Consider the following 27,972-nt stretch of genomic DNA (forward strand, 5'->3'; position numbering starts at 1 on the left):
GCACAACGGCCCCATCAGGCAGTGACAGACGGCAGGTAAGGTGCTTTGACTCAAGTGATTTAAAAAAAACAAAAAACAAACAACCACCCAAACATGTATAGTTTCTCATCTATTTCTTGTCTTGCTCCTCTCAGCCACTTCTGTGAATGTTTCAGTGCTCAGTTTTGATTACCCATTTAAATGTCATCAGCAAGGTTTTGCCTAAACAGGAGAGACAAAACCAGCTGTGATAGACAAAAGAGGACAAGCTTTTGGCATTGACCCATTTCGCTGACACCAGATGGGTATCAGTTCCATAAATGTTGACATTTAAACAGCAAGCCAGAGAGGGAAGGGAGATGATGACACATGAGTTATTCACCCACACAAATACTGCCATGGTTCTCCATACAGGAAGGGCTCCTAATTCCACCCAGTGCAAATCACCTGGGAAAGAGTCAGACATATCAAAATACTGCCTCCCTATAATGCTTTCCATACAGTAAGCCTTATCTTGAAAGCAACAGCTTTCTGGTTCTGAGGACTGGTACCTAATGCTCATCACTCCTCCAACTCCATTTACTGTGCTCAGAATTTACTGCTTGTCATTGTAACAAGCACAGCTGAAACCCTTGCTTTTTAACTGCCAGCCTGCCAAGCAAAACACATTCATTCACATCTGATTTAAACATCACAAGCCAAATAATCAAGATGACAAAGAAGTTTAAGTACCCTGATCAGTCTGTTTTCTCTCCTAAAATATATCATTAATGCTATTATAATTATTAACTCTGTTACATACTGTCTTCCTGCATTTAAGTAGCTTCTGATCCTGTCAGTCACTGCAGGTGTATGGCACAGCCAAAACACTTATTTAAATTACTTGGATTTACAATTACAGATATTCACATACATCCTTGAAAATGGATGCAAGCACAAGGCAAACCCATCAACAAGACAAATCTGGAGATATGTATACAAGCATTCAAAACCTTCTGCTGCTTCTTTCTCCTCAAAACCTTAGATTACAACAGTTAAGGCTTCGATTTAATTATGGTGCTTGTTCACATAATGGTCTCATTTTTCTCTATAAATTTTATGCTCAAACTAGGTTACATTCTCTGCTCTAAAATACAAAGTTCCTTGTTCTAAAAAGTAACTTGCTTGTTACTAGCTGCAAGTTCAAGCAGCCACATAAACAAGGAAGAGTACTTAAAAAAGGGACAAACTTGAGAATAAAGAGCAAATTCTGTCACCAAATGCCCCAGGAAGCTATCCAGCCATGACAAACAACAGAGCCCTCTCTCACTCAGGACAGAAAACTTGCTTAGTTGTGCAAGGGATCAGTTATTCCAGTTGAACAGTAGAATCTTGAGCTGTAACATTCAATTTCTTGGCTTACGTGATTTTAAAATAAGTCACACTTTCCTGAACAAATTGAATGAAGCTTTAAATCTGCAAATTCCTTTGATGGAATTAGTATTGCATGGTCAATCTACATTGTGCCAAGAGGAGGAGAACAGTTAATTTCAAAACCTAGGAGACATTCTGCACCTTGCAAGTTATGCTTAAAATTGCAAATTTTTAATTGTTATCCCATTGTGGATGTTCCTACAGACCTTGGCTTCTGGATCACTGTTGATGCTACAAGAATCATCATCATCAGATTGTGGACCATTTCTGTTACAGAAAAAAAAAAAAGGACAAAAATCAATCTTAAAATCATATAAAAATTACAGCACAGCACAAAATGGAGCTGGTCATTCAATGGAGACTTCTGAAGTCATTGTACCTGAGCTTCAAAGACGCATAGCGTAACGTTGCTCCTTCAAACTCCTTCAGACTTGGGTCTGGGTTCACAGTGGCTGCATGCAGATCCTAGAGATAGAAGGCAGTGCTATTAGTATAGTATTAAGTGCTATTAATATAGTATTAAGTATACCACCATGTTATTTCTTATTTCAAAGGGAAATTAAATCCTCCCTGCAAAGAAGCGATAGTATTTCTGGCTGAAGTTGAAAAGAGGCATGCATATATTCTCAAGCTGCATTTCATTCAGTGCAGGCATCTTATTTGTTACATCATGGCAGTTGCCCTGCTATAGTTTAGACTGAATCCATCCCAAGTGGAAAGATCAGAAAAGGCAGCATGTTTGTGAGCTAGACATCCCTAGCAGTACCCCCATTCACTTCGGCCTAGGTTATGAATGACATTCATGGAAAAATAAAAGGGGAAAAAAACAGCCACTGCCATGCAAAAAACAAGGGTAATAGTATTAAAGGTTCTAAAATCTGACAATATACTTGCCTTCCAAATGTCACTATTAATCTTTCCCCCATTCAGTACAGCAAAATCACTCCATGGCTGTTTCTAGACACATAATTATTCACACAGGAAGAAGCACATTGATAAAAAAAAAAAAAGAAAGAAAAAGAAAAAAAACACAAGACACTGTTGTTAGCATTGATATTTACAGGATGGGTTAGGGAACAGATCACCTCAAACTTCAACTAATTACTCCACTATACCATGGCATTTGGAGGAAAGGGAAGAGAAGACAAGCCTCTAACAGTTACTTACCAAAACAAATGATTGAAACAAGGAAAGTTAATATAAATTAGGAACAGACAATGAAATTACTCTTTAACTATGATATTAAAAGCAAGCAAAATGAATCTGAATATGAATGTTGGCCACAGCTGCTACAGCCTTTGATAAACAGCAATTAAGGGGAAACATTAGGATTTCCATTTGATTGGCACTTTTGTTAAAAGACCCTAACACTATTAGAAGTAGAAATACTGAAACACAATGATATATACAAGGATAAGATACATACAAGGTAAAAATCAAATATTTCTAGAGAGAAAGCACAAGAAAAGGACAGCGAAGGGAAGGAGGATTAGTAAGGAGTGCAGAGAGATTTCTTGCTGAAAAAGTAGTTTTGTGAAGTCTAGCAGCTTTTTTAAAAAACAGAACAAAAGAAAAAAACCACCACACAAACCACCCACCCTCTCATTTTCCATTCAAGTTTCTCAAAATTTTCAGAGGAGTTCACTGGTACAATCAAGCAAGTAGCAGTGCATTTACCACTACAGCAAGGTGAGGTTCATCCTTCTCTGTAAAGCCTGGGAGGAGCAGCTGATGTTGGAGTTGCCCCTCTCCTCTTCCCCACAAGGACAGAAATCCCACAGTCCTGAGCAACAGCCAGGTGGGACAGGAGATCTGGTTGCTGAGATATTCAGAGCCACCTCTTTGTAGCTTCACCAAATCAAGTATTCCCGTAATCAGTGGCCCCTTTTAAGATGAGCTCTCCTGGGTTGTCCAGCTTCAGCCCCAAGATGAAGTGTAACCTATTAATATGGCCCAATGCATTAATTTGCAGGGTGGACCTCTCACCTCAGAAGTGTTCTCAGTACATCCCCACTGGAGGAATTATTTGTGAGAAACAACTCCCAGGAGTAATTCTTCCCGAACATGCCTTTGAATTGAGTTGTTCGCTTTTCCTACTAAGCCCCTCCTCTTTAATTATTAGCTGCTAGAGGTTATGTTACCCACAGAAGAACTTCTAGAGGTGATCCAGGCCTGGGATCAGTCAGGCTACAAGAAGACAACTACCGTCACCAAATTCTGCCATGATTTCAAAGAAGCTCTTATGGAAAATTAAACCCTACGGCTTTTTCTCTGCACAGGAAACGGGAAAGAGGCAGCAAAATCTCTAAAATTTGGAAGAGAACGTTACAAAAGATGAGGATTCACAAAGGAAGTCATTTGGGAACACACAGGAGAAAAGAGCTATCTAAAACTAAGTCAAATTTAATCAGCTGTGCAAAACCAAAATACATTTTCATGCTTTTGAGGGGGAGGAAGAGAAGGAATGTTCCAGGTTATTCATATTTAGCATTTATTAGCATTTTTGTTAAATCTGCAGGATTTTTGCATAATGCTTAACCCATAATTGCTTTGGATTGAAATTTACTGATTATCTTGTGAAAGAAAAATTGCCTTGCAGCCTGTGCAAAAGTAAGACGTTTTTGCATTTTTTCCTTTTTAAAACCCTTTCTGCCATTTGTATGCATTACAGCATCATTCCTCCCTACTCATTTTTTTCTGATTCTCTGTTCAACAATAGTAAGTAACTGCTTTTCTTTATGCTGAGTATCCAGAGTAAGCTACAACATAAAAATGGCTGACTTGATCTGTTCTTTGTTGACTGCCCTCAGCTGTGAGCCACATTCTATCAAATGAAGCAAAGCTTCTGTATAACACATCATTTAAGAGACAGGGACACAAAATAATTTTAAAAAAAGAAGGAAAAAAAAAAGGAGGAAACAAGACAAAGGGTAAAAAGGCATTACTCTGGGGGAAAAAAACGTGTTTTGAAATGTTTATTTGACACACTTAAAAGCTGAAAGAGCCCAAATAAACTCATCTCAAGACTAGCACATGATGCTTCACAGACAAATGTGATAAAGATAAAAGTATTTTTTATGGACTCACAGAAGCCTATTGGGACAGATATGAAATGCTACCCATGCCAGTCTTCAATCCTAGATTATACTCTTTCATCTGCCTAAAACCTATATATCCCCCAACCTTTTCAGAAGAAAGCAATACAAATTCCAGCACATGGGAATGAGCTAAACCAGCCCTCCCAAACCAGATTATCTCGGAGCACAGGCTTCCAAACAGCAATGAGGGAACCAGCAGTACACAGCTCACACATGGTCCAACTTGGAGCTGGAAGCTGTCCACCACAACTGCTGCTGCCAATGGTAGTGCTGGGATAAAGGCGTTTGGGAGCCCCTATTCTAGATTGAATTCCACATCTTTTATGAAGTGTCAGATTGACTGTATCACAGATGTCCAGGTTAATCCTTCACAGGGAGGGAGAGGGGGAGCATTTTGGGTAGGCTGCAGTGCAGGGAAGAGGGACTGAAACCAATATCACCTGCAAGTGACCTGGAGATGATTAGGTGCTGGCAAGTATTGATTACGAGAGATGAAAAACCAAAGATTCATGACAGCTGACACTGTTAAATCTAGATTACAAATTATTTCATTACCTACCTCTATCTCTTAACTCCACACCATGGCTTATTTCCCTCTTACTGCTCTGTAGCAGGGTTCTGCTCAGAACCAGCTGAATCCCAAAGGATTCTTCCTCCAGTTCCCTCTTAATAAAGCTCAACATCTGTGGTTTCAAGAAATGCAAGACTTTTCCTAACAGTTATCATTATAGCTCCAGCTACGCCCCTTCTATGTAGCAGTTTCAGAATCTGGCAGTGCACAAAGTCCCAAGCCCAATTCACACTCTTGTTTTGAACTCCATTACTGTAAGCCTGCTGGTATTGTATTGCTATCTTAACAACCACTGAGTCAAAAAATCAGTATTGTTTAAATAATGGTATGTAAGATGCTTATCAATGAATGCAGAAACCTTCAAAAGACAAATGCTTTCGTCTATACCTACAATTCAAATACCCATATAATATCATACTAATACAAATTTTGGAAACTTGCTTATTTTCTGTATCATTTCTTACACTACAGTATATAGTCTTGAATGCTGCCACAGAACTGTATATGGATAAATCTTTGCCGGACCAAATTCCTTGCTGAATTAGAACTGCCATATGAAAACTTAGATGAGCATACTACGTACTCACATAAGTGGCATTTTAGAATGACTCCTCAAATGCCTTATTTAATAAATCTACACTGTATTAAAATCTATGCTGTTATAATTCATACATTTCATATTCTCCATGAAGCTGCTGAGAATTAATGATCACTACTTATAATCACAAACTATTCTTCATTTAAAGCAAACAAAATTGTGAAAGGTTAAAGGTACATCTGCCACATTACCAGTGGGTCTGAAATTTTCATTGTAAAGACATTTTAAATAGAGGTAAAAAAAAATTATTTGAAATGAATATACGCATTTTCTCTCTCCAATTTACCAACCATACTGATTTCTGCTTTTTTGTGAAAGATGTCTATAACTTACTAATTAAAGCCCTGTTCTCCATATTTTAGAGTAAGAAAAATACTTAATGGTGAAGTTACATCACTCACGTGTACATTACAAGAATTTATACTGCAAGTGCGTGCAGCACTTTACATTCAGCATTTCTGGATTTTTTTTTCTTGTTTTCTAGCTGAATGATAACTATTGCTGTTCTTTCCCCATGAACCCTCTCAGAAATAATTTCCAGCGTGCTTGGTGCACAGTACATTCCACAGGAACTTGACTGATGTAAACTATAACTGAAATATTGTGGTCAAGTTTGCAAACCTTATGAGTAGCATTTATGAACATGTGGGAGCAATCTTTCTAAAATAATGAACAAGAATGTACATGTTTAAGCCTATACAGGACAAAAGTTTCAGGGTCAAGATGGTAATACATACTTGAATGTCCTTAACTCCTCTTAACTTTCATTTAAGTTATTTTGGTGCATATGTCAACAAAATCAAGAACAGAAGAAATGTCATATCTAAATACATTTTTAAAAATATGAATAAATAAAACCTAAGGATTGCCTGATCCAAAACTCAAAGCTAGTACAAAGACTTCCCTTTGTTTCATAAAACCATGGACCACCTTCTGAAAAGTTAGTATGAAAAAGAATTCATTTCAAAACAATTTTATTTTATATTAGTATTTCATTCCATAGAAGTCCTCCCAGCACACCAAAACAAAGTGATTGCATTTTTTGAAGCATACTCTTCTTTCCGATAATTTATTTTATTTTTCTACTTATATGACATCAATCAACCCCCTGGATTGTGCCTGAAAGGATTATTTTAAAAGGCAGTATCACATATTGCTCTTTCAATACATGTGAAAGAGAGAGTGCATTTCTTTCTGTTTCTAATTAAAGACTGGCTGCAACACAGTGATCCACTTGTGCAGATATGTTCTACTGGCAGAACGTTAAAAGATTTACACTTGAGAATACTTGATGTTTATTCAATAGAAACTACCCTGTAAAGGAACTAGTGTCTCAAATGAAGACTCATATGTCTTTGTGTGATACTCCTACCAAGTGAACCAAAAAGAAAGAAGATGCAAACAAAAAGTCCAGCCAAAAGACTGCTATAATGTGCAAAAATTTTATGTATCCTGTATCCATATAATGCAGCAACGCTTCAGCACATGCTACAGAACTGCAGTAGTTTCACATTAATCAGGCATTGGCTGTCTAATTTGTTTGAGATACGTCTGATTTCATCCTACACATCCAAAGTTTAGGATGTTTCATGAGGCACAGCCATCAGAAAATGCACATAGAAAATAGATACTTACAACGTATTATCAACAAATAGCTACACTTTGGGATATTATCAGGCCCCATATTCTAAAGCTCAGTTTAGCTAACAGTTAAACCTGGAAGTTCAGATAGTTATTTCAATTTTCTTTACAGTATGCAGCCCACAAGAAGACACAGCATGTTACCTCAGTTTCTGGAGTAGGAGATGGAGTAATGGAACCAAGCGATCCTTTCCGTGAGCCCTGGAGATCTGTTGGGATAGACACGGGACGTTGCCATTGAGTTGTTCCTGTTGGTATGTGCCAGTAGTAGATCCCAGCAATGTCATTGATTTTCTTCCAGCCAGGTGGTAAGTCTGGGTCTGTCTGAAATGAATGATCACTCCATATATCTGCTGGGAACAGAACAGAAAAAAAAAAAAAGAAAAAGAAAAAAAAGAAGAAAATTAATCAATGTTACTAACAGTTCTTCCATGGGTCTGCCCCTGATGCAAGTGATGCACAGCTGGTACTGCTGTTGTACAGTTCCTGTGTAAATGAACACCAGAAAAACATACTGAATTATTGAGGCTCAAAATAAGGTGACAAAGCCGTTTAACTTGGCCGATAAAGAGAGGAAAAAAATACACTACTTGCCAAAGAGCTATTCTAATACGGCAGCTATCTAATACCATCAGATAAACTAGCTCCTCTAATAAGGTTTAGCTTCAAGTACATTAAATCACAGCATATAAAGAAAAATTTGGAGTTGTGGTGTACTCTATCCTCTTCATCACAGCTCCTTCCCTTCTCAATGCATGGTAGCAGAGCATATATTTCTGCTAATCAAAGTCAGCTTATCAAAACAGACCCCCCCACACACCAGTCAAACAACCTGCATTGGGTTTACTTACAACATCTAAAAGACTGCTTGTTCAAAACGATGAGAACAAAAGAACTGAGCGATCATTTTACACACACCCCGATTGTCACAAACAAAACTGTTTTCAGTTGGCTTTATAATGGGGTAGGGAAAAAAAATCAAACCTCATCCACAGTGCCAACACAGAGATGAAATACTGGCTCTACTGATATACCTCCTACTAACTTAAGAATGTGCCAGCAATTCATATTGTAGTTAGACATATTCCTAGATTTACCTTGGATTACAGATGCATAGAGGAGATTTCACCGGTGGAGAGCATGCAGTGCTTTTTAGAAAGGCAGGGGCATCACCTATGTGCAAACCAGCTGTACCCCAGCAGGGGCAGTTACCTTCTGCTGGATACATGCTTTCCAGAGGCTGGGAAGGGAGCCAGTGCTCTTCTAACTTCCCAGCTAACCTGCTTTGGTGGTGTCATTATGGTACGTGCTATCAACCAGCTGCTATGGTCTACTCCAAGGACCGTCAAGCTGCAGGGAGAAACAAGTAACCTCCCGCACTGACGTTTCCACCAGCACTTGAGCAGACATGATGAAGGCTGACACCAGCACAGTGAACTGAGCTAGCAAGAAAAAACCCCAAGAATAAAAGAAGCACCATACCAATGAGCCATGGCTCACCTCGTCTGGCAACTTGTTTCCAACCTTCAAAGACAGTCCTCAAAACACCTTCACTGGACAACAGATGAATAAACTGCTGTTATATTGCTCTTCTTAATCTCTTTTTTAAATTAAAATTTCTTGTTAGTCTATCGTCAAGCCTCTTACTAGGTGTTTCACCATGGTTGCTTATTTCTGAATCGCTCTCATTTCTGCTACCCACAATTACGCGCATACATACATACACGCACAAACAGCATAACTTGAAATAACTCTTACACTCCATGGCACAAACCAGACTATTTCTTCCCCAGAGCCACTTAGAGTTCTTAAGTTACTGATTTACCACTTAAGGAGTAATCTGAGCAAATTCTGCAGAAGAAAAACTAGACAATATCATTACACTTAAATTCAATAATAAGCCTCACCCATGGCCCAATATCTGAAATCAGCAACATTCATATGATCAGTCCCAGAAATTCCCAAGTATTCTAAACACCCATGTCTAAATGTCCTCCGTTATAGCCTCTACTACATTCAAGTGTATGTAGTTCCTGACTCCAAGGTTTTACATGTTTTAAAGCCCATTCATCTTCAACCTTGCCCATTTTCATTTTCCAACCGAACAAGTAAGCTGCATTCTTCTCAACCATATAAAAGGAAGATAAAAGCAGAACAAAAGCAAAACACTTTCAATAATTTGACCACACCATGCAAAAGGTGACGTGGAAAGATCAAATATCTAAACATCACGTTTTAGATCATGGAGTGATCATCATGAAGTATGCATGGCAACATCTGCAAGTCCAGATACACATGGGTAAGTTTAAATAACTGGTTTGTAAAACACCCAAATATCACAATAATGTCCATATTCATAAAACTTACATATTGGGCCTTTCAAAGCTTGCTGGAATAGGAAAATAATAAGCTTTTATTATGCAGGGAGGCAAAGCTTCAGATCAGTTCAGGTTCATACAGTTTATAGTATTAAACAACCATACTTCAACATTGCCAGCACATGAAATGTTATTCTCTTCACTTTAAGATAGGCACTGCTTCTGTCCTTGCTATACATACATACGTATATGTACACACGTATTTAAATATACAGTTAGCAAAGTGTTATGCTATGGCTACATTAAATTACTCCTTTCAAACCAATCAACCAGAGATGCAAAGGAACCAGCATACTGTTATTTATTGTTGTAATGACATGCAGTACCAGACAGACCTAAACAGAAATGACTTTTAAGTAAAAGCAGACAAAACTCACAGCAGAAAGAAAATTGTTAACCTAGAGACTTAAAACAACAACATTTCTGCAACATTTAGTTAGAAGAGAAGAAGTTACCTCGTACATGAATGAATACTTGGAAGGAAATAATGTAAAACAGCTGGGAGCACTCTGGGATAAGAAAATATCACCTAGCCGAGTAATATTAATTTAATTTGAAAACTTATCCACTAGTAAAAAATACACCAAAATACGTTTGCATATAGTCTGAGATAAAAGAGGAATTAAACTTCAGATTGCTTTTCAATTAATATAGCTCAGGACTTTCAAAGAGCTGTATTTTCCAGACAAAACAACTATGATTGACACCTGTGTGTGAGATGCACGTACTCCCTGTGCAGAGGTACTGACCTCAGACCATCTGAACAGGACAGAGCCAGATCTCGCGTGTTCAGACTGAAACACCATTCCCCATGTTAGCTATGCAAACCTACTTGAAAAAATAAAACGTGTGTGTGTGTCCCATCCCATTTGTGAACACGCCTCAGCATCAGACAGACTGTCAGGGATAACGTTTTCACAGGCTGTGATTTCTTACTGGCATGAACCAGTAGGAACCCCCCCCCAGTTTGCTGACTCTTCTAACAGATGAAAGCACTTGGTGTGCAAGTCAAAGGTAATGAACCATTGTCCTGGTTTTGGCTGGGATGGAGTTAATTTTCTTCCTAGTAGCTGGTATAGTGCTGTGTTTTGGATTTAGTATGACAATAATGTTGATAACACACTGATGGTTGAGTTGTTGCTAAGTAGTACTTACACTATATCAAGGACTTTTCAGCTTCTCCTGCTCTACTGACTGAGAAGGCTGGAGATGCACAAGAAGCTGGGAGGGGGCACAGCCAGGACAGCTGACCCAAACTAGCCGAAGGGCTATTCCATACCATATGATGTCATGCTCAGTATAGAAACTGGGGGAAAGCTGGCCAGGGGGCCACTGCTCAGGGACTGGCTGGGCATTGGTCAGTTGGTGGTGAGAAACTGCATTGTGGATCACTTATTTGGTATATTCTTTTATCATCATTATTATTATTTTCCCTTCCTTTTCTGTCCTGTTAAACTGCCTTTATCTCAACCCATGAATCTTGCCCCCCCCCCCCCCCCCCCCTTCTCTCCCCCATCCCACTGAGGTGGGGGGAGTGAGTGAGCAGCTGTGTGTGGTTTAGCTGCCTGCCAGGTTAAACCACAAGAGATACAGCACAAGAAAGATAAAAGTAAGAGTCAACATACAAAAGCTGACAGGACAGATTAATGTGCTTGCAGCATCAGAGACCTACTGCAGGACACCAATGGCTTTTCATTATTCAAATATGGAATTGCAGGTAGTAAAATAATTCTCCTCTGAATTTGAAAGAAACTGTTCAATGGCATGACATTGAGTCAAAGTGTCTACTTTTGGTTGCATGGGCCACTGTAAGAATGGTCCCTTATCAGAGAAGCGTTTGGAGCCCAGAACAAAATGAAGGCACCACACTGATATATATATCCTGTTACATTCAATGGCCTTTTCAATCTCAATCTTATTGTAAAAGTGACAGCCACAAGATGGGGGAGAAAAGAAGCAGGTATCTGTACATCAATCCAATTCTGTTGACACGGCATCAAACAACTTGCATGCAACAAACGCAAGAGGAAATAGAACTGAACACACTGGACTTCTTCAACTGAAATCAAGAACTTTTCTTATGTCTGCAAGATTTTGGAGGTAAAAACATTGCATGGAAATGGTCCCTTTCAGTCTATGGATGACTAAGCCCTACATGCTTCCTGACTGGCAGAGGATTTACAACAGTCAGTTGTAACAGTTTTCTCCAAATCCCTCCCAGTCATTCCCAGGAGGTGAGTTCTACCTGGCATCTCCTGGCCTTTTCTGTGGTCTTCTTTGCTTGTTTGTTGGTGAAAGGTCAACGAACCAGGACCATATGGTTGCTCATAAAGCTTCTGGTTTTGAAAGTATTGTTGCTGTGATAATTGGAAAGCATGGCTTACTACAGAAATTTAGAGCATGTAGAGCACAAAAAGAATGTATCCTTTTGTATTGGGGTTGGTTTACCTACCATGTGTATTACAGTAAACCATGATCTCCTAAAAGGCTATACTGTGAGACATTTCTTAAATAAAATGCATAAAGCAACAGGAGTAAGAAAAACGATACTGAACTAGAATAAGAGAGAGCCACTGTAGCTAAGCTGTACGAGAAAGCAAACACTGGGTTTCTTTAGGAAACTTGGATTCATATTATCTGTATAACTTGTCTTTCTACAGAAAGACAGACTCAAATTCTTATCAGTGGAAAAACTATTTTAAGATGTAACCGATTCAAAACTCTGCACAGGAATGAGGTATATCTTTACCCAGGCATCATGCAGATTCACACAGCACTGCAGACCTTTGAAAGCCGACTCTTTTTCTGGAGAAAGACCTTACTGAACAGGGTGGCTCCACTGCCTACACACACTCCGGAGATTAAGTCCAAAGTCTTCATCACAGGAGACTGGGCAGTCAGCTTCCAGCTGATCCTTCACCTCACTTTCTATCCCTGTCTGAACACAGGGTGCATGAGAGCTGTCACTAGCAAGGCAGGCCAACTCTCATCCTAGATCCGCCCACACTGGCACGGACATGCCGGCAAGCCCTCATCGGCAAGCCGCTACCTGGAAATCTGCCTAAGATAAGTGTGAGCTGTCACCACCCAACTTCTGAAATCAGCCCTACCAGCTTAAAGGTCAACATATTAGAAGTTCACAGCTGGTCTTCTGCAGGCAGATTCACGTGAAAGGACAGGTCGCAGAGAGAGGACTGGTATTTTTCAGTTGGGACTTTTGCCTCACTAAAGACAGAAGACTAAAGCCTTGTCCATACAGGGGAAGATCCCAAAACCAGCTGAACAGGGGTTCATGGGGATGTCATTAGGGAAGCACAGGACAATTCTGGCGAAAAAACATTACAGTAAAAGAAACATGGTAGAAGATTTTGAGGACTAAAATGGAAGATTACGTAAAAACATGAAAGATGTGATTTAAGATGAGAAGCTAACTTCATTTGAGGAAAACTGAAAAACACAGAGCAGACTGCACTGGGCTTTCCTCCCTCCACCAGGACCTGCCAAGTCCCTCGGGAAAGCAGATCCTTCCCCTCTGCCTAAAGCTTGCTTACAGTCGGCACCACAGTCCCTTCTTACGGGGTCCAACATGACAGAACACAGGGCTGCTCCCCGAAAACCTTTGGCACTTGTCTCTGCAGAGCTCAGAGAGAGGAATCCGTTTGCCGCACCCCACCACGCATCCTCTGCTTCATCTCTTCAGAGACTTGGCAACACGCTGATGATAGGAACATTTTTTAAAGAATGGGAAAATGATGAAAAAAATGAAATAATCAGAAGTGAGAGCCCAAGGGGACGGCAGTGCCTGCAATGCCTTACCATTCCCTTTTAAAACTAAACGAGGAATTTATGTTAGTAATTTTTCTTTAAAAATTAAAATAAAGAGAAAGAACTAACTCACAAAAAGCCAGCAAGGCTTTAGAAAAGTACCAAATAATTTTTTTTTTTAAAAAGTATAATAGTTGTTTCCATTTTTAATAAATGTACAAAGTAGTAAAACAGTCCGAAGAGATTCCCACTTGCTGAAACTGTCTGGTCAAGTTTCACTCAGAAATAAATGCTTGTGTCTAAGTTTTTGTCTGAATGGTTGAAACACAGAGCCTGTAATAGAAAAAAATGAAAACAGCCTTCATCCTAGTATCACTATAACTGAGGAGAGCAGTTAAAACTTCAAAAATACTGGAAAAATGAAGTCTGTTACACAAAATGAAACTATTAATTCACTCTTTGGAAAAAACTAGCAACAGAGATGTACCTCCATAAAACCATAAACACAGCCATATTTAACTGATAATTCTGGCTAGGAGAGCTTTGTGAACACATTTTGTATTCTAAAGATTGGATAAAGCCAATATAATGTAATATATTGCTGTTTGTAACTCCCTTCTCCAAATGTCAGCCTCTGCCAATTACCTGACATAGAGCAGTGATAAATTCTATGCTGTAGCTAGGTTTGGCATAATAATTAGAAATTTTAGTAATTACATTTTTATTTCAAGTTCAAATTATTTTACTATCTGAGGCTGATCTAGGAAAACAGTGTTACGATATTGAAAAGAGATAGTGATAAAGAATATAAATAATTCACTGAAGAGCACATGTAATTGGTGACCAAGCTCTTTGGCAAAACTAGTATTTTTATCATTTATTTTATTGCTGTTTCAGGGGAAAGGATAGTAATCAAATTGCTGCCATTATGAATCACTCTTTAGCCCTTGTGCAATTAAATAGAAAATGAAACTACAGCATTCAGCAGGATCTTTCAGAGCAAACTCGTGCAGTAAATGGATACTATTTATTTTTCCATCATTTTGCGATGCCACAAACTGTTCCCTCATAACAGGCATCCTGTGTAAGGCAAGGTCAACACTCACTGCACGCAGGTCGTATCGGTGGCATCACAACAGATGGAAACAGTACGCCCTGTATCTAAACGCAATGCAGCTTTCCAGCTCCCATTCCCGACTGTGTCGGCACGGTTCTCTGTTGGTGTAATTTGTGGATATTTCATAATTAGAGAGACTAACTGCCACGAAGCTGAAGCAGCTTTTAACTAGTTCAGGCTTTCTTCTGCAGGCGCAGCTAGAAATCCCTTTCACTGTAGACCAAAGGCAGTAATTTAGAAACAAATACAGATGGAAAGAAAATGGCAGGAGCTCTGGAGGCACGTTCTGGAAGAGCAGGAATGCAAAGGTACAGCACAATATATTTTAGAGTAAGTTGCGTTAATGTCTTGAGACAAAAATTACTCATCTTTTTTAGAAAGAACTACACCAAAGTAAAATGTTCTATTAAGGTTGACCTGGTGCTATAACAAAGGTGGAATGGATAAATATTAGCAAGATGCTTGATTTCTTATGGACCAAACTGTGCTATCTAGTAAAGCACCACCTCTATCATCCTTAGCAAAGTCTCTATTTATCAGCGTTAAGCAAGCCAAATACTCCACCCACCATTGTCATAAGTTGGTTTATCACCAGTACAGTACTAAAATCTGACTGTATGACATTGTGGTTGTGCTAAATTAAATAAACCAAGATCTTTTTTTGATAAAGACCAGAAATATACCATATCATTTCAATAAAAAATCTCAACACTCCTGTCCAGAAGGAATATAATCCAGCTCCTGCCCTTTCTGTAGTGAAAGGTGAAGGTAGTGGAAGATGTGGAAGTGAAAGTGGAAGTGAAAGGTAGTGGAAGATGACTAACATATTTACACGTTACTTAGGACTGGAAGAAAAAGATCACCTTACGTGACAGAAAGAAAAGCTAGATACCTCAGGAATAGACACCTCAAGGAAAAATGCACCAGCAAGGAAACTGTATGGGAACAAAAAACATAATTTAAAATAGACTGTAATAAACACTTTCTGCTTTCATTTAGATAAACTAAACAAAACTGGATAAAAGCAGCAACTAGGTGTTCTCTCCACTTCAAAGAGGACTTGGTGGTGATGAATAAGCAAGGTGCTGGGGACAGAGACTGAACTGTCAGTGCCTCTCTGCTTAGGTCCTTGTGCATGAGGGAACCAGAGCCTCAAACCTAGTTCACTAAAGGCCAAGCAGACCTGCTTCCTGAACAAAATACTCTTAGGCAAGGTGACGGGTCTAATTTTGGATGCACAGCTCTTCTTTAGGTAAAAACGAATCCCACCAACCAGCATGGCTGAGGCATCAAATTATGGCCGAGAAGAGTACTCTTGAATAGGAGGAACTGCAGTCCCAAAGGGCTCAAGGTTGGCAGCATACGTGACTTCAAAACAGAGACTGTAAAAGCGCTATATAGAGCCATCACAGTGCTGGAAATTCTGTACCTGGGAGGTGCATAGTAACATAACCTATGTCACAGGACAATTTTAACTGCTTTACTCCATTTCGAAAGCATTTTTTTGGAAAACTGGGAAAGAGAACCAAGGTAGATTCATACTAAGACAGAAAATATATTCACGGAAATCTGAGAGGTATCATTGCATCATTAAAGGGATGTATGTGCTCTGCTTTTTAAGGGATTCATTTCCACATACAGGCCTCATTTCCCCTGTGTGGAAGCAGCAGCAGTCTCTGGCTGATGCAAATGCAGCTCCACTGGAGTGGAGCCTGATTTTCAGTCAGTCTTTCCAGCTAAGGAGGACTCCTTCCACTGCATGGTGGTAGAATGACCAAGTGAGACCACCTGTCTGCAAGGCTCAACAACACTTGTGAGCACTTGATCTAAATTATCTAAACAGGTTAGGAAAGAAAATACCCATACTCTACAGAGATAAAGATGAGAGAACTCACTTTTTTGTACTCCTAGCTTAGTTATCTCAATCCTTAGGACTGTTTTGTAACAATTTGTCTCCTGCAAAGATCCTCTGAAGAAAAGGGCTACCGTCCAAACACAGGATTTGAATCAGCCTTTGATTATCTACCACCAGCTCAAAAGTACATTTCCACAGTGAAAAGTTAACTGAAAAGGAGTGTTCACTGTCCAGGCTAGAAGCATGATGGTCCAAACAGGGACATGTTCCAAATCTAAAAAAGTAATCTGGCCAGTAATAAATCTGTAAATCCACTTGTCAGTCTCTGGCCCTCCCATTGCCCACATTCCAGCAGTGGGTGTGCAATGTAAATGAAGGAATTCAAACTCAGAAGTGCCTTGTTTGTAAATAAGAGATCTGCACCAAAGATTCTTATGCCAAAAATTGCAAAGAATGGGATGGCGACAGGATCCAACAACATGTTGTCCTAGTGTTTGGGCAGCAATGGGAAACCACTAGCTTCAAATCTGATGGCTTTCTTCGTTGCTGGGATGAAGCATAATGAAAGAGCTGGCCCACAATATCACATACGCGTTATAGATGCCGTCCTTCTGGGCACACAAAGGGAAGCACAAGAAAGGAACTGGGAAGACAGGAGGATCAAAAGCTTTTATTAAAAAGGAAAGGGATAGGGGAAAGTGTTTTTTCCTCTTCTGAACTTCCAAAATCTTGAAATAAAAATGTTTTCCTTCTGCCTTCTGGGCCTAAATAAAAGCAAAACCAAAGGAAAAGAAAGCCACATAAACTTAGGCTTCTTGAGAAGATGCCAATGACTTCAGCAGATCCAGGATTTGATCCTAAAGGGAGCACATTCCTCCCCCTCCCCATATGCACACTGAAGATCAAGGCAGGCATTGGAAGGGAGGGGAAGACATCTTGTATTAATGAGTGAAGGCAAACAAAATTAAAGAGGCACTCTCCATTGAACAGCACAATAGAAAGAACATAGGCCCTGAATGTTTTCATCCCGTTTACTTCCTGTAGTGGGGGGCTCAACGTGCAAGTTTAAGTTGCTCAGATTTAACAAAAAAAGACCCCAAAGACAAATTTTCTCCTCACTCCGCATGCGCTACAGCATAATTGACAGTACCACCTACCCTCATAATTCACAACAAAGACGGTCAGCAGGTAGTCTTGCCTGAGCATCGTTGCAAGAAGCATGAGTGCTATCTCAGAAACAAATGCAGCAAAAATGCAAGCCACTAGGACAAGTAATTATAAATCAGACAAGCCTGTCTAATTTGGGGAACATTACTCAACGAGGAGTGATAAACAGCCAGAAGCTGGTCATTTGGCATCATCTTTTCTCACAGCATGCAACTGGTTGTCATGACAACCCTGTCGTCCTCCTTGCAGAATCGCTGAACCAGCCGCATGCATTCAGGGAGAGGAAGATTCTCAAACTGGTTCCAGGAAAAAGTGCTGAAATGTGGAATTTACAGGCATACATGTAACCAGACACAATCTGTGCCAAGATGAATTGCCGTTTGGATCACCTGTAACATAAACCATAATCAGAAAAGACTGACTTCTTAAAAATCCTAAGGAAGCTTAGGATGAATCGCCTGTACTTTTTTTTTCATATGATGTGATCTTCGTCCCGCTGTATAAATCATGAGTATACAAGCATACAAGGCATTCAAGCAGAGATGACTAATCTTAAGGAAGAGAGAGGAAAGCAGATTTGTCAACATTCAGGAAAAAAAAATCACAACACTAAATCCACTTGTTTTGATGTCCTGGCTTCTTCGCCCTTTCAACCACCAAACCCCAAGCTGTTCACGTAAGAACCAAAGTACTAGCACAATAACCAAAGAAAAACAAGGGCAAGTGACTTCAGGAGAGAAGTTCAGAAGAACTGTTGATGACAGCCCTGGACAAGTACTCAGGATGGTACTACCCATCCTGCTTAAGTGGGAGAATTTCAGGGCTCTGCAAGGTGTCTGCTCAGGGGCAACACAGCCTGAGGCCCAGAGGTGAAGCTGTGAGAAACCAGCACCACAGCTTGTGTTTACAGGAGTTGATACTAATAGCAGCAGCAGCAGGGGAAGTACTGCAGGAGGACTGTGAGGAAAGGTCCATGTGTTCCTTCCTGGAAAATGGGCCAAAAATAGGTAAGAACAAGAGGACAAGCCTGATCACCAACCAAAACCATCCAGCCACGAAACAAGCAGAGTCTGGCAAAGGAAGGAAGGAAGACTTGGAGGTGACCTGAACTGCTGCCTCAAGGGGGCTGTCGTGGCAGAAGCTGTGGACCAGGAAGAAGCCAGGCTCTAGGAAGACCCGTCCCACCTGGAGGAGGGTGGCTGCTTCTGGTGGCAACCAGAAATGGCGGAGCACTGGTGGCAACATGAAATGGCGGACACAGAGGAAGGACCACCTTAGCTGGAGCAAAGGCTGATGAATCGCTACCTGAAAGTGCTGTAGTGGAGGCACATCCTTTATCTTGCACAAACTTTACTGTGTGACGAGATCTCCATCTCTTGATTAGGGGGCTGATGAACATTAGGAGAGTTGGGCAACTAACAGGCTGTACTGGATCTGGTTAGGATGAAGTTAATCTTTCTTCGTAGCAGCATTAAGGTGCTGTGTTTTAGATCTGTGACCAAAACAAATGTTGAAAACACACCAGTAGTTTAGCTGTTGCTAAGCAGTGCTTGCATAGGGCCAAGACCTCCTCTGTTTCTCACTCTGCCCCCAGCCAGAGACTGGCTGGGCATCGGTCTGCTGGCAGGAGGTGGTCAGTGATTGTGTTTGCATGACTTAGTTTTTATATTTTTTTTTCTTTCACTTACTAAGCTGTCTTTATCTTGACTCATGAGTTTTTCTCACTTTTGCCCTTCCAATTCTCTTCCCTATCCCACTGGTGGGGGGAGTGAGCCACCACAGAGGCATTCAAAGCATACTGGCCAAGCCCAGGATCCAGATAAGAGCAGGCAGGTACCCTCCACAATGGAATGAAAAGGAGTCCCAAACAAGTGAGAGCAGCATACAAATGAATGCCCTGTTCACCAACTTTGTGCTTGAATGAGATACAGCCTCAAATACTATGTGAACAAAATGCACCATTACCTTGGAAGATTTCTACCATCTAATTTCCACAGGAAATCAGAATAATTTGCTACTGTTCTAGCAAGTGAGTTACTCCATATACACTTTGTATATGACCAGTATTAGTGGGTTTCTTGCTTATTTAAAATGCTAGTTCTCTATTCTTTCCACTAGGTGGCAAAAGCTTTTACTTAAAAATAATAATCTAATACAGAGTCTACCTCTACCTCTAAATCTATGGTGACCGTGCATTGTGGGACCGCACCCCAAGGGACCTCCTCACCATGGAGGACTCTAAGCAACAAATAATTCATCCAGAGCAGTATCTTCTTCCTCATCAGCAAATCACTAAAAGTGGCCTTGTGAGTTTGCTTTCAGGGCTAAAACAGTCCAGCAGCAATCTGCATCTGCTTTACTGATATTTTTTTGGCATGGTATCTCTTCTTCCCATGCCCTTCCCCACAGAGAGCAGGACTGCGGCACATGATCTTGTGTTGTGGGTTCATACCCTATTTAACTACTTTGTATTGTTTTAGAAGGAGGGTTTTGTCTGATCTAAAGAATAAACTGCCATCTCAGCCAGGGGACTGCTGGACTCACACAGCAAAGCCTGCACGTGCACTGTCGCACTGGTAGGCACACTGCACAGCAGCCGACCATTTGGCAGAAAAATGGCGAAAATCAGTTTGGTGGCAGCTCTGAATTTATGTATTTCTCTACTAAAATATGGAGCCTGATTCTCCTGTCGCCTCAAAGTGAATCTATATGTTAGTGTCAAACCATCCACAGAAGAGACCATTAGCAATTTCATTTCGAGCAATGAACAAATATAATCTGGAATAATCACACAAAACAGAAAGATTCAATCTATAAATTCTGACACAAAAAGCAGTTAAACACAGATGTCCTTCTGACTTCAAGATGCAAGATGCATGCAGAGCAGGAGAAGACGCTGCGCCAATGTACAGCATACAGCCGTACGGTCACCTCAATAGCCTCAACTCTCCACACAGGAACTGCTGCACCATAATTCTCTATTTCCAAGTAAAACTCTGTTTGACAAGCATCAAACATTACAGAGTTCAGTATCTCTTGACCTGCAACTCTCCACTTTCCTGGGACTGGCTGTAGACACTAGTGGGTCCCGTCTCCCTTAGACCTTCTGCTAGTAGCTGGTGCTACTTAACCAGACACATGCCATGAGAGACAGATGGACAGAACTTACTCCCTTACTTAGCTACGATACACTTGCCATCAAGTCCCGGTACTAAAGAACAGCAACAGGCTTGGACTCCACACTTTCTACCAGATTTGTTTCAACTGAGGAATAGAAAGAGCCTCAATAGTTTAAATTTGGTGATGTTACTGAATGTCTCTCTAATCTCAACGGCAGAAGCAGTAAGCTAGAGCATGGAGGAAGGAATCTGACTAGCAGGCACTATTTTCTTCTCCCTTTAGAATAGGAACTGCAGAAAAAAAATTTGCATAAAAAGTCAGGTACTGGGCAAATGATAATTTTCTTCATCTAAAATATGATGAAGCCTACTGACTTCAGGAGAGAACAATGTAGAGAAAGGAAGGACTCTACTCCTCTGGAGAATGTACTGCATAAATATATTGATATAGTCTGAAATATTATAGAAATGCTCCATAGTGAGTTTTGTGCATATGACTGGCTAATTAAAAGCCAGTGAAGTTGGCCAGTGGTACAGACATACAATTCAAATGGTGGCTTGACTAAAATTGCTTTTCTTTGACAGCTTCATTTACAGCACTGTGCAAATGCATTAGAAAAACCTTTTTCTGAATTTAATGATTCAATGAAAACAGAACATAAAATTGAATTACAACTGAGTTACTCTCTGAAATTAAACGTTGTGCTTCAAGAAAAAGCAAAACCTGCAGACACATGGCTCCACACACAGTGTGGCAGATGCTCTAGGACACCATGAAAATGATGACTGTATCTTCACACCAACCTTGTGAGGCAGCAGAGTGTGAGCCCTGTTTTAACCAAAGCCAGGCAGAGGTAGGAAGAGAGGTCTGAGATGCATTGCCCGGAGTCATGCCCAGGCTATGTGTACTCCCCCAGGCTCCCTGCACCCAAACACCAACAACAAGATCAAGGTGCACAGACAGAGACCAGCCACCATCCTCCGCTATGTCCACGTACCGCAGTCCCCTTCTCCCACACAAAGGGCTGCTCTTCCTGATGTAGCAAAAAAAGTAATTCCTACCCAATTTAGTCAGTTTAGTACTATCAGTAAAAGCCAGAATGTTACTTTTAACGATCTATATAATGGATTAGTTTGCCACTTTAAAGCTGTAGTCAAATGTGCATTAGAGAACAAACTGAAGGCTCCTTTATTTTATAGCCGAAGACCTAATGTTTTCCCATGTTCAAATTCATTTCATGTTGCTACAGTACTGAAAGGAAGGAAGAAGAAGTTGTTATGGCGAAAATCTTCTTTTACCGTTAGAGGTTCATAAGCATGAAATATTGCACAAGCATAGGAAGCAACGCGTTGGCCCTCAGGGCCTACAGTTCGCCTGCAAAGAAAGATGTTAAGGGAGAAGCTCAGGCACATCAGGCAGCTAAAGGCTGTGTTGAGGCCTTGTAAGATGTGAACTCAGCTCCACTTCTCAGCCTTCAAGCTTTGAGACTTTAAAAAAAAAAAAAAAAAAAACAACCAACCAACCAACAAAACTTTAACCTTTTCAAAAGTAATCTTGCAGCAGTTGAATTAAGTCTTCTCCTGCACAACACATAGAGCCATATATGAAATGCAACGTATAGCATCTACAATGAGAAGGCTTTATGAACAGGGGCTTCTGACAGCAGATGCAGGTGTCAGGGGAGCTGGTTGTATTTCACTCCCTGTGGGAGAGGGAAGCATGCTGATAGCACACAGGGGGCTCTCATAGCCCAGAATTTTAAGTATTTCACATCGCTACATTGGTATAACTTTCTATTATATCTTTATTCATACCATCCAGATAGCTTTTGGTATTAAGCAAACTCAGAGATGTTAATCATCTTTGAAAGCATCCATCTAGCATTAGAAATATCATTATTTTCATTCTCATATCTACTTCATGGCACTCCAGCACTAAAATTCTGTATTTATTTTTCACAGAGATGGATTTACACACATAACTGAAGAACAGAAATCTGCGTTTAAGGAGACAGAAATGGTATCTCTGACACAACAACTAACAAGAATTAGAAGAAAATTCAGAAAAATAACTGTGTCACCAATCATCCTGGTAAGTCTAACTTAGCAAACAGTAGCCAGAAACAAACCTAACAACAACTGGAGTCCTATGCTGGACAAGCATTTGAAAGAGAAAAAGGGAGGGATTAATTTTACAATTCTGCAGAACCACAACAGAATTTCACTTGCAATTAGCACCGCCTTCAATTCAAAGTATATTAGCAAAATAGCTACTTGCTTTGAAAACTTGAGGACAAACTCTCCTTAAAGCTGCATATGCCCAGAATATAACAACTTCAAAAGTTTCCTTTATTGTGAAACCTGAGCTAGAATCTCCCTCAAAACAAACACCTGCTTGGTAAGAATGTAAACATGCCAAAGCACAGTAAAGCAATACACAAAAGATCTCCAGGAAACAATGTACTACAAGCCATCGAGATCTATTAGCACTATGGAAAAGACACAGCTGACTGTCATCACAAGTTGTCACAAACAGTAAAAGAAGAGATGCACAAGCAACAGCATGGTCCTTCCCGCAGCTGAAAGTAACATCTAATCTTTGGTGAAAACATAACAATTTGTGGACATGCAAAGAGCTGCAGGTGGTCTTGGAAAGCGGGAAAACCACAGTTACATAGACTGAGAAGAATTCCCTTTCTAGATTTATATTTACCATTGTTGCTGTGCAAAAACAAAAGACTGCAAATAGGTCCTACAGGATTAAGACACACATGGTTTCAAGAGCTGTTTTTCTAATGCACAGCCTTCACTTTCCTTCACCACACAGATATCCATCTCCTCGTTTTTATTAATTTCTTAAAGTTCCTTTACTGTTACTCTTCTGATCTGCCACTTAAAATCCTCATATACAATGGCAGGCAATTAATTACCTTTTGCCACTCTGGAAGGATCAAGGTCACTGAGTTCTTTGAAAATAGCAGCTTGGTACTCACTGGCAGTTGAAAAAGTTGTATGTTAGGAACTAAGATCAAGACAAAACCCCTTATGCCTACTGTTTTAATGTAGAGCTGAACTATCACAGGACTAGCACATGCACTTCCATGTGCCTTATTATAAAAATGGATGTAGCGGAACTGGAAAAGACAAAGATAGATGAAACTACTTCTGCTGGCAGAGACATTGAGTGTAGTAAGACTCTTGAGCTTGGAAAAGGAATGACAGGGAGGAGGGAAGGATGTCACAGAAATCTGTAAAATCATGAATGGTGGGAAGAAGGCAAGGATGGAAAGGAAACGATCATTCACTGTTATTTACTGCTTCCTATAACAGAAAAGCAATGGGCACCTAATGAAATTACTGGAGAGCAATTTTATAACAAAGGGAAGTACTTCTTCATATAACACATGATTAAATTATGGAGCTTATGGTCACAGGATGTTGTGGATGCCAGAAATACAAATGAGACCAAAAATGATTAAATAAATTCATGTTAGAAAAGTCTATCAGGAGCAATTAAAGAAGATAACATGAATGACATACCAAGTCTGAAAGCCCTAAAACCACCAACTGCTGAAAGTGAAAAAGATATAATAAGGGGAGGACCACTTTATGCTAGCTAGCCCTGGTTTTGTTTTTATTGCTCCCATAAGTTTCTGCTACTGACCACTGTCAGAGGTGACCCATAAAGAACTACATGAGCCTTAAGTTCTGCTGCATACAGCCATTCTCACAAGCTGATGTGCTATCTGGTGATGTAAAAATTGGAACTGTAGCCTCTGTAACTCTTGTAAAAGTGAGCTCTAGCTTCCAGTCAGTATATTAGTTTGCATTGGAAACACTGGAATTAACAACATTAATGAAAGACTTCGATAAAAGTAACCACAACAATTATACTGGGTCAGATGAAAAAGCCACATCTGATATGAGAACCCTCAAACCGATATATCCAAGCTTCCTCTAAGGGATATATATATTCTCAGAATGAAAATTCACAATAAATTTGTTCTGATAAGCACAAAGCTACACAGTTTCCTACCCTGAGATACACAATAACCTCATATGACAACAGCAATGCAGGAGTTATGGGACTGAATATTATTATCCTTACACATGTCACCTTCAATTTTATATTAACATGTATCTAGAAGGAAGATGTTACTACTTTTATACTAAATTGTACAGAGCCATCTAATAGATAAAAATTTCTTTACAGGCAAATACATCTGTCAGGCTTAAATATCTTTATGAATAAGGAAAGGGGAACATATTCAAACTACCACAAAGATCAGTAACTAAAAGCAGATTTCATCTAGTGATTACTGCAGAGCTAACTGCTCTTGAGAGGTAATTAATACCGCTTAAACTACAAGCTTTTACATATGACAATTATTACAGTTCAAAAGAGCTCTTATGGCAGTAAATGTTTACAGTCTTGCTTCCCTTATATTATTTGCATTCCGGAAAAATTCAGAAATAGAAAGGAGAAATGACAGCAACATACTGGATGTGAGATGCTAGTTAGAAATTCACTGTTTCTGCACTGATAATGAATTCTCAGTGAATCCTGCCACCTTCTGAAAACAGAATTAGCCCAGATAAAAGATTGTGGCCAGCACAACATACAGTTCTGACATATCATCTGTAAAGTGATAAACCAAAAGAAAAATAACTATGTCAAAATAACCTGATCTGGTGGCTTTTACACTGAGCCTTCCGCAGTAACGTTACCAGAAGGAGAAAACAAAGAGAGTTTACTCTCTTTTCTGAGCTTTGACCACCACCTTACCCATCAGCAAGTCATAAAATAACAAAGCATGTCCCACAAAAAGACCTTTAGCATATTACCAAATGAGGTAGTAGATTTGGTCATCATTGCAGAATTCAAGCTGCAAGGCTCATTCCTTTCAAAAAGTTTACTTTAAAACACTAGAGAAATGAAATACTACTCTTGTGAACTTACACTTGTTTTCAGCATTTTTGACAGAAACTTTTACAGTTTTGTATTGTGTCTTGTGATATCTGGTACTTTTTAAATCCCCAATTCCTGGTATCATTAGAAAATTGCAGCTTGTCCATTAAAACAAAAAAAAAAAAAAAAAAAAAAAAAAACCCTCTCACTACAACCCATAGAATCTCCTATGTCTCCCCCTCCAAAAAAAGCTGAAAAAATAAAATTAGAATGAAAGCTTAACCCTAAAAGATAAACAATGACCTAAACCTGATCCTTGTTTTTGAAGACACATTCTTTTTAGACTCTCATTTGGGGGCAAGGTGTATTTGTTTCAAGGAAAATTTATAACTTTGTTTTCATTCAGTTTTTAATTGGTTTCTTTGTGTAAATTGAAGCATTTATTCTTATTCATCAGTACTATGGCCTTTATAAATGCATGACGTCTATAAGCATTCTTGTGTAATTAGAGAAGATGTAAAATAAATGTGTTAATAATAAGAGAGTAACATCTGAAAACTCCCTCCCCTCCCTTCTGAAGAGCCTCTCTGCTTCCAGTGCTCAGTCTGTCCACTTGCCCTGTCTGCAGATGGGGTGGTTTAGCAGAGGAAAGTAAGAGACCTACTGTGCAAATGCTAGATATATTTCCTCACCTACAGTAAAGCTTCTGTTGTACACCTGAATACATAAAAAGGTTAGAAAAATACAACCAGGAATTACTATTAGTAGAGTATTTCGAATGAGGTCCGCAGGGAGTGCAACTTTTAAATCGGTAGACTTTGTCTGTTTGGTTTTTGGTTTGGGTTTTTGTTTTTTTTTTTAAATATTGTCAAATAGTTATTGCACTGATGTTAGCAAAATTTGGAAGTAGTGAACCTGAAATGTTGGTTGAACACGTAGATAGCATCTCTACCTACATCTGGCAGAGAGACCTGAGAGATAATCCATCCCCCTGCATCTTTCCTGGAAAACCACAACTCTTCCTGAGTCACTGCTCAATTGATTTTATGTTGGGACAGCTCAAGCTTGTCCTAGATTAACAACAGTCTCTCTCAAGTTAGACACCTGACCACCCAAAAAAGGCAGGTTTCCTCTGGGAAGTGTTAAGCACTCTGGACCACACACCACTGTTTTCTGGACCAGCTCCTTGAAACCAGAAACAAAGTGGATGTGGACAGAAGCCACTGGGATGAACGGAGAATGGGGCAACTTCCATGTCACCCTACTCCCAAAGCAGCTTCTTTTAAGAAACTGCATTTTCCCTGTGAAGTAATTGTAGGATTAGATAATCTTAGGAAAGAGGAGCTTCCCATAAAGAAGTACACTTGTTATATTTAAAGTACAGAAATCTGGAGTATAGTTATGAAAGTGAGAATTCAGCTATGACCTGAAATCAAGAGAAATATAGAAAAACAATCTTCTGTTAATGATCACACATTCATTTTGATAGCATAAGGGTCTTATTTCCTATATGTATCCTGAATATGCATAGGCAATATAATTTTGCAAAGCCCAACACACCCATTTAGTGGAAAAAGAAAATCCTCTATGAAAAATCAAATAAACTTCCTATTATATGCCAGTGGAAGCTTAGCCCTGAAATCTCTATTTTTCTGATGTCTTCTTCCTACTTTTCAGATCTCTTTGTTAAAAAAGCGTTGGTTATGTTTCAGCAAATTAACTATGGGAAATTAATGTAGTCAGGGGACCACAAAGTTCCTTAGTTGATCTGCTGACAGGCTCTAGTGGCAAAAAAGGGAGACTCATTATTCTGGTTTAGTTAAGCACAAAAGAAAATAAGGTAATTTGAGTTTAACACCAAATGTTATCTTTAAAGTCTGCTACAGCTACAGAGTGTGACAAATGATGTTGGCTTGCCTACAAAAGAAAAAAAAATTGAACTAAATTTCAAATAATTTTACAAAAGCCAATCCAGATCACTATTTCTTATTACTAGCTTGATTTTGTAAGGAGTGAATACAGTTATGCTATTTAATTACAATTTCACAAATGAAGACAAAAAGTTGTGTAAAGGTTTTCTGTGAAACAGCTTTCCGACAAAAGATCATTTTTCTGACCTGGCCAAATTGATTGACTTAGGGCTGGCAAAATGAACAAAAAAATATCCAGGATATTAGTCAACATTCTTTGACAGATCCCAATCAAATACTGGCTATAAACCACCCCACATTTCTAACCCCCCAAACCTCAGTCAGTATATCAAAAGTTGCTTTACCTTGAACTTTAGGGAATGACTAGGGGTATCGCTCTTATATTATTTAGACTTTTTTTCTTCCCTTCGACTGCAAGGAAAATAAAGCAG

General features: G+C 39.5%; 1 protein-coding gene across 14 annotated transcripts in view; it reads right to left on the minus strand.

Moving 5' to 3' along the window:
• APBB2 (amyloid beta precursor protein binding family B member 2) overlaps nt 1-27,972 on the minus strand; it is a 200,741-nt gene that overhangs the window by 62,271 nt on the left and 110,498 nt on the right. For 8 of the 14 annotated variants that reach the window (XM_075499973.1, XM_075499972.1, XM_075499971.1 and 5 more), the window contains 4 exons: nt 7,445-7,653; nt 2,287-2,349; nt 1,772-1,857; nt 1,599-1,659 (listed from right to left, as the gene is read on the minus strand). In XM_075499973.1, coding sequence (XP_075356088.1) covers nt 1,599-1,659; nt 1,772-1,857; nt 2,287-2,349; nt 7,445-7,653 — 419 coding nt within the window. The remainder of the gene's footprint in view (nt 1-1,598; nt 1,660-1,771; nt 1,858-2,286; nt 2,350-7,444; nt 7,654-27,972) is intronic. The other 6 variants (XM_075499974.1, XM_075499979.1, XM_075499981.1 and 3 more) reach the window with 3 other exon arrangements.

Source organism: Mycteria americana, chromosome 4, assembly GCF_035582795.1.
Source record: "Mycteria americana isolate JAX WOST 10 ecotype Jacksonville Zoo and Gardens chromosome 4, USCA_MyAme_1.0, whole genome shotgun sequence".
Taxonomy (NCBI): Eukaryota; Metazoa; Chordata; class Aves; order Ciconiiformes; family Ciconiidae; genus Mycteria; species Mycteria americana.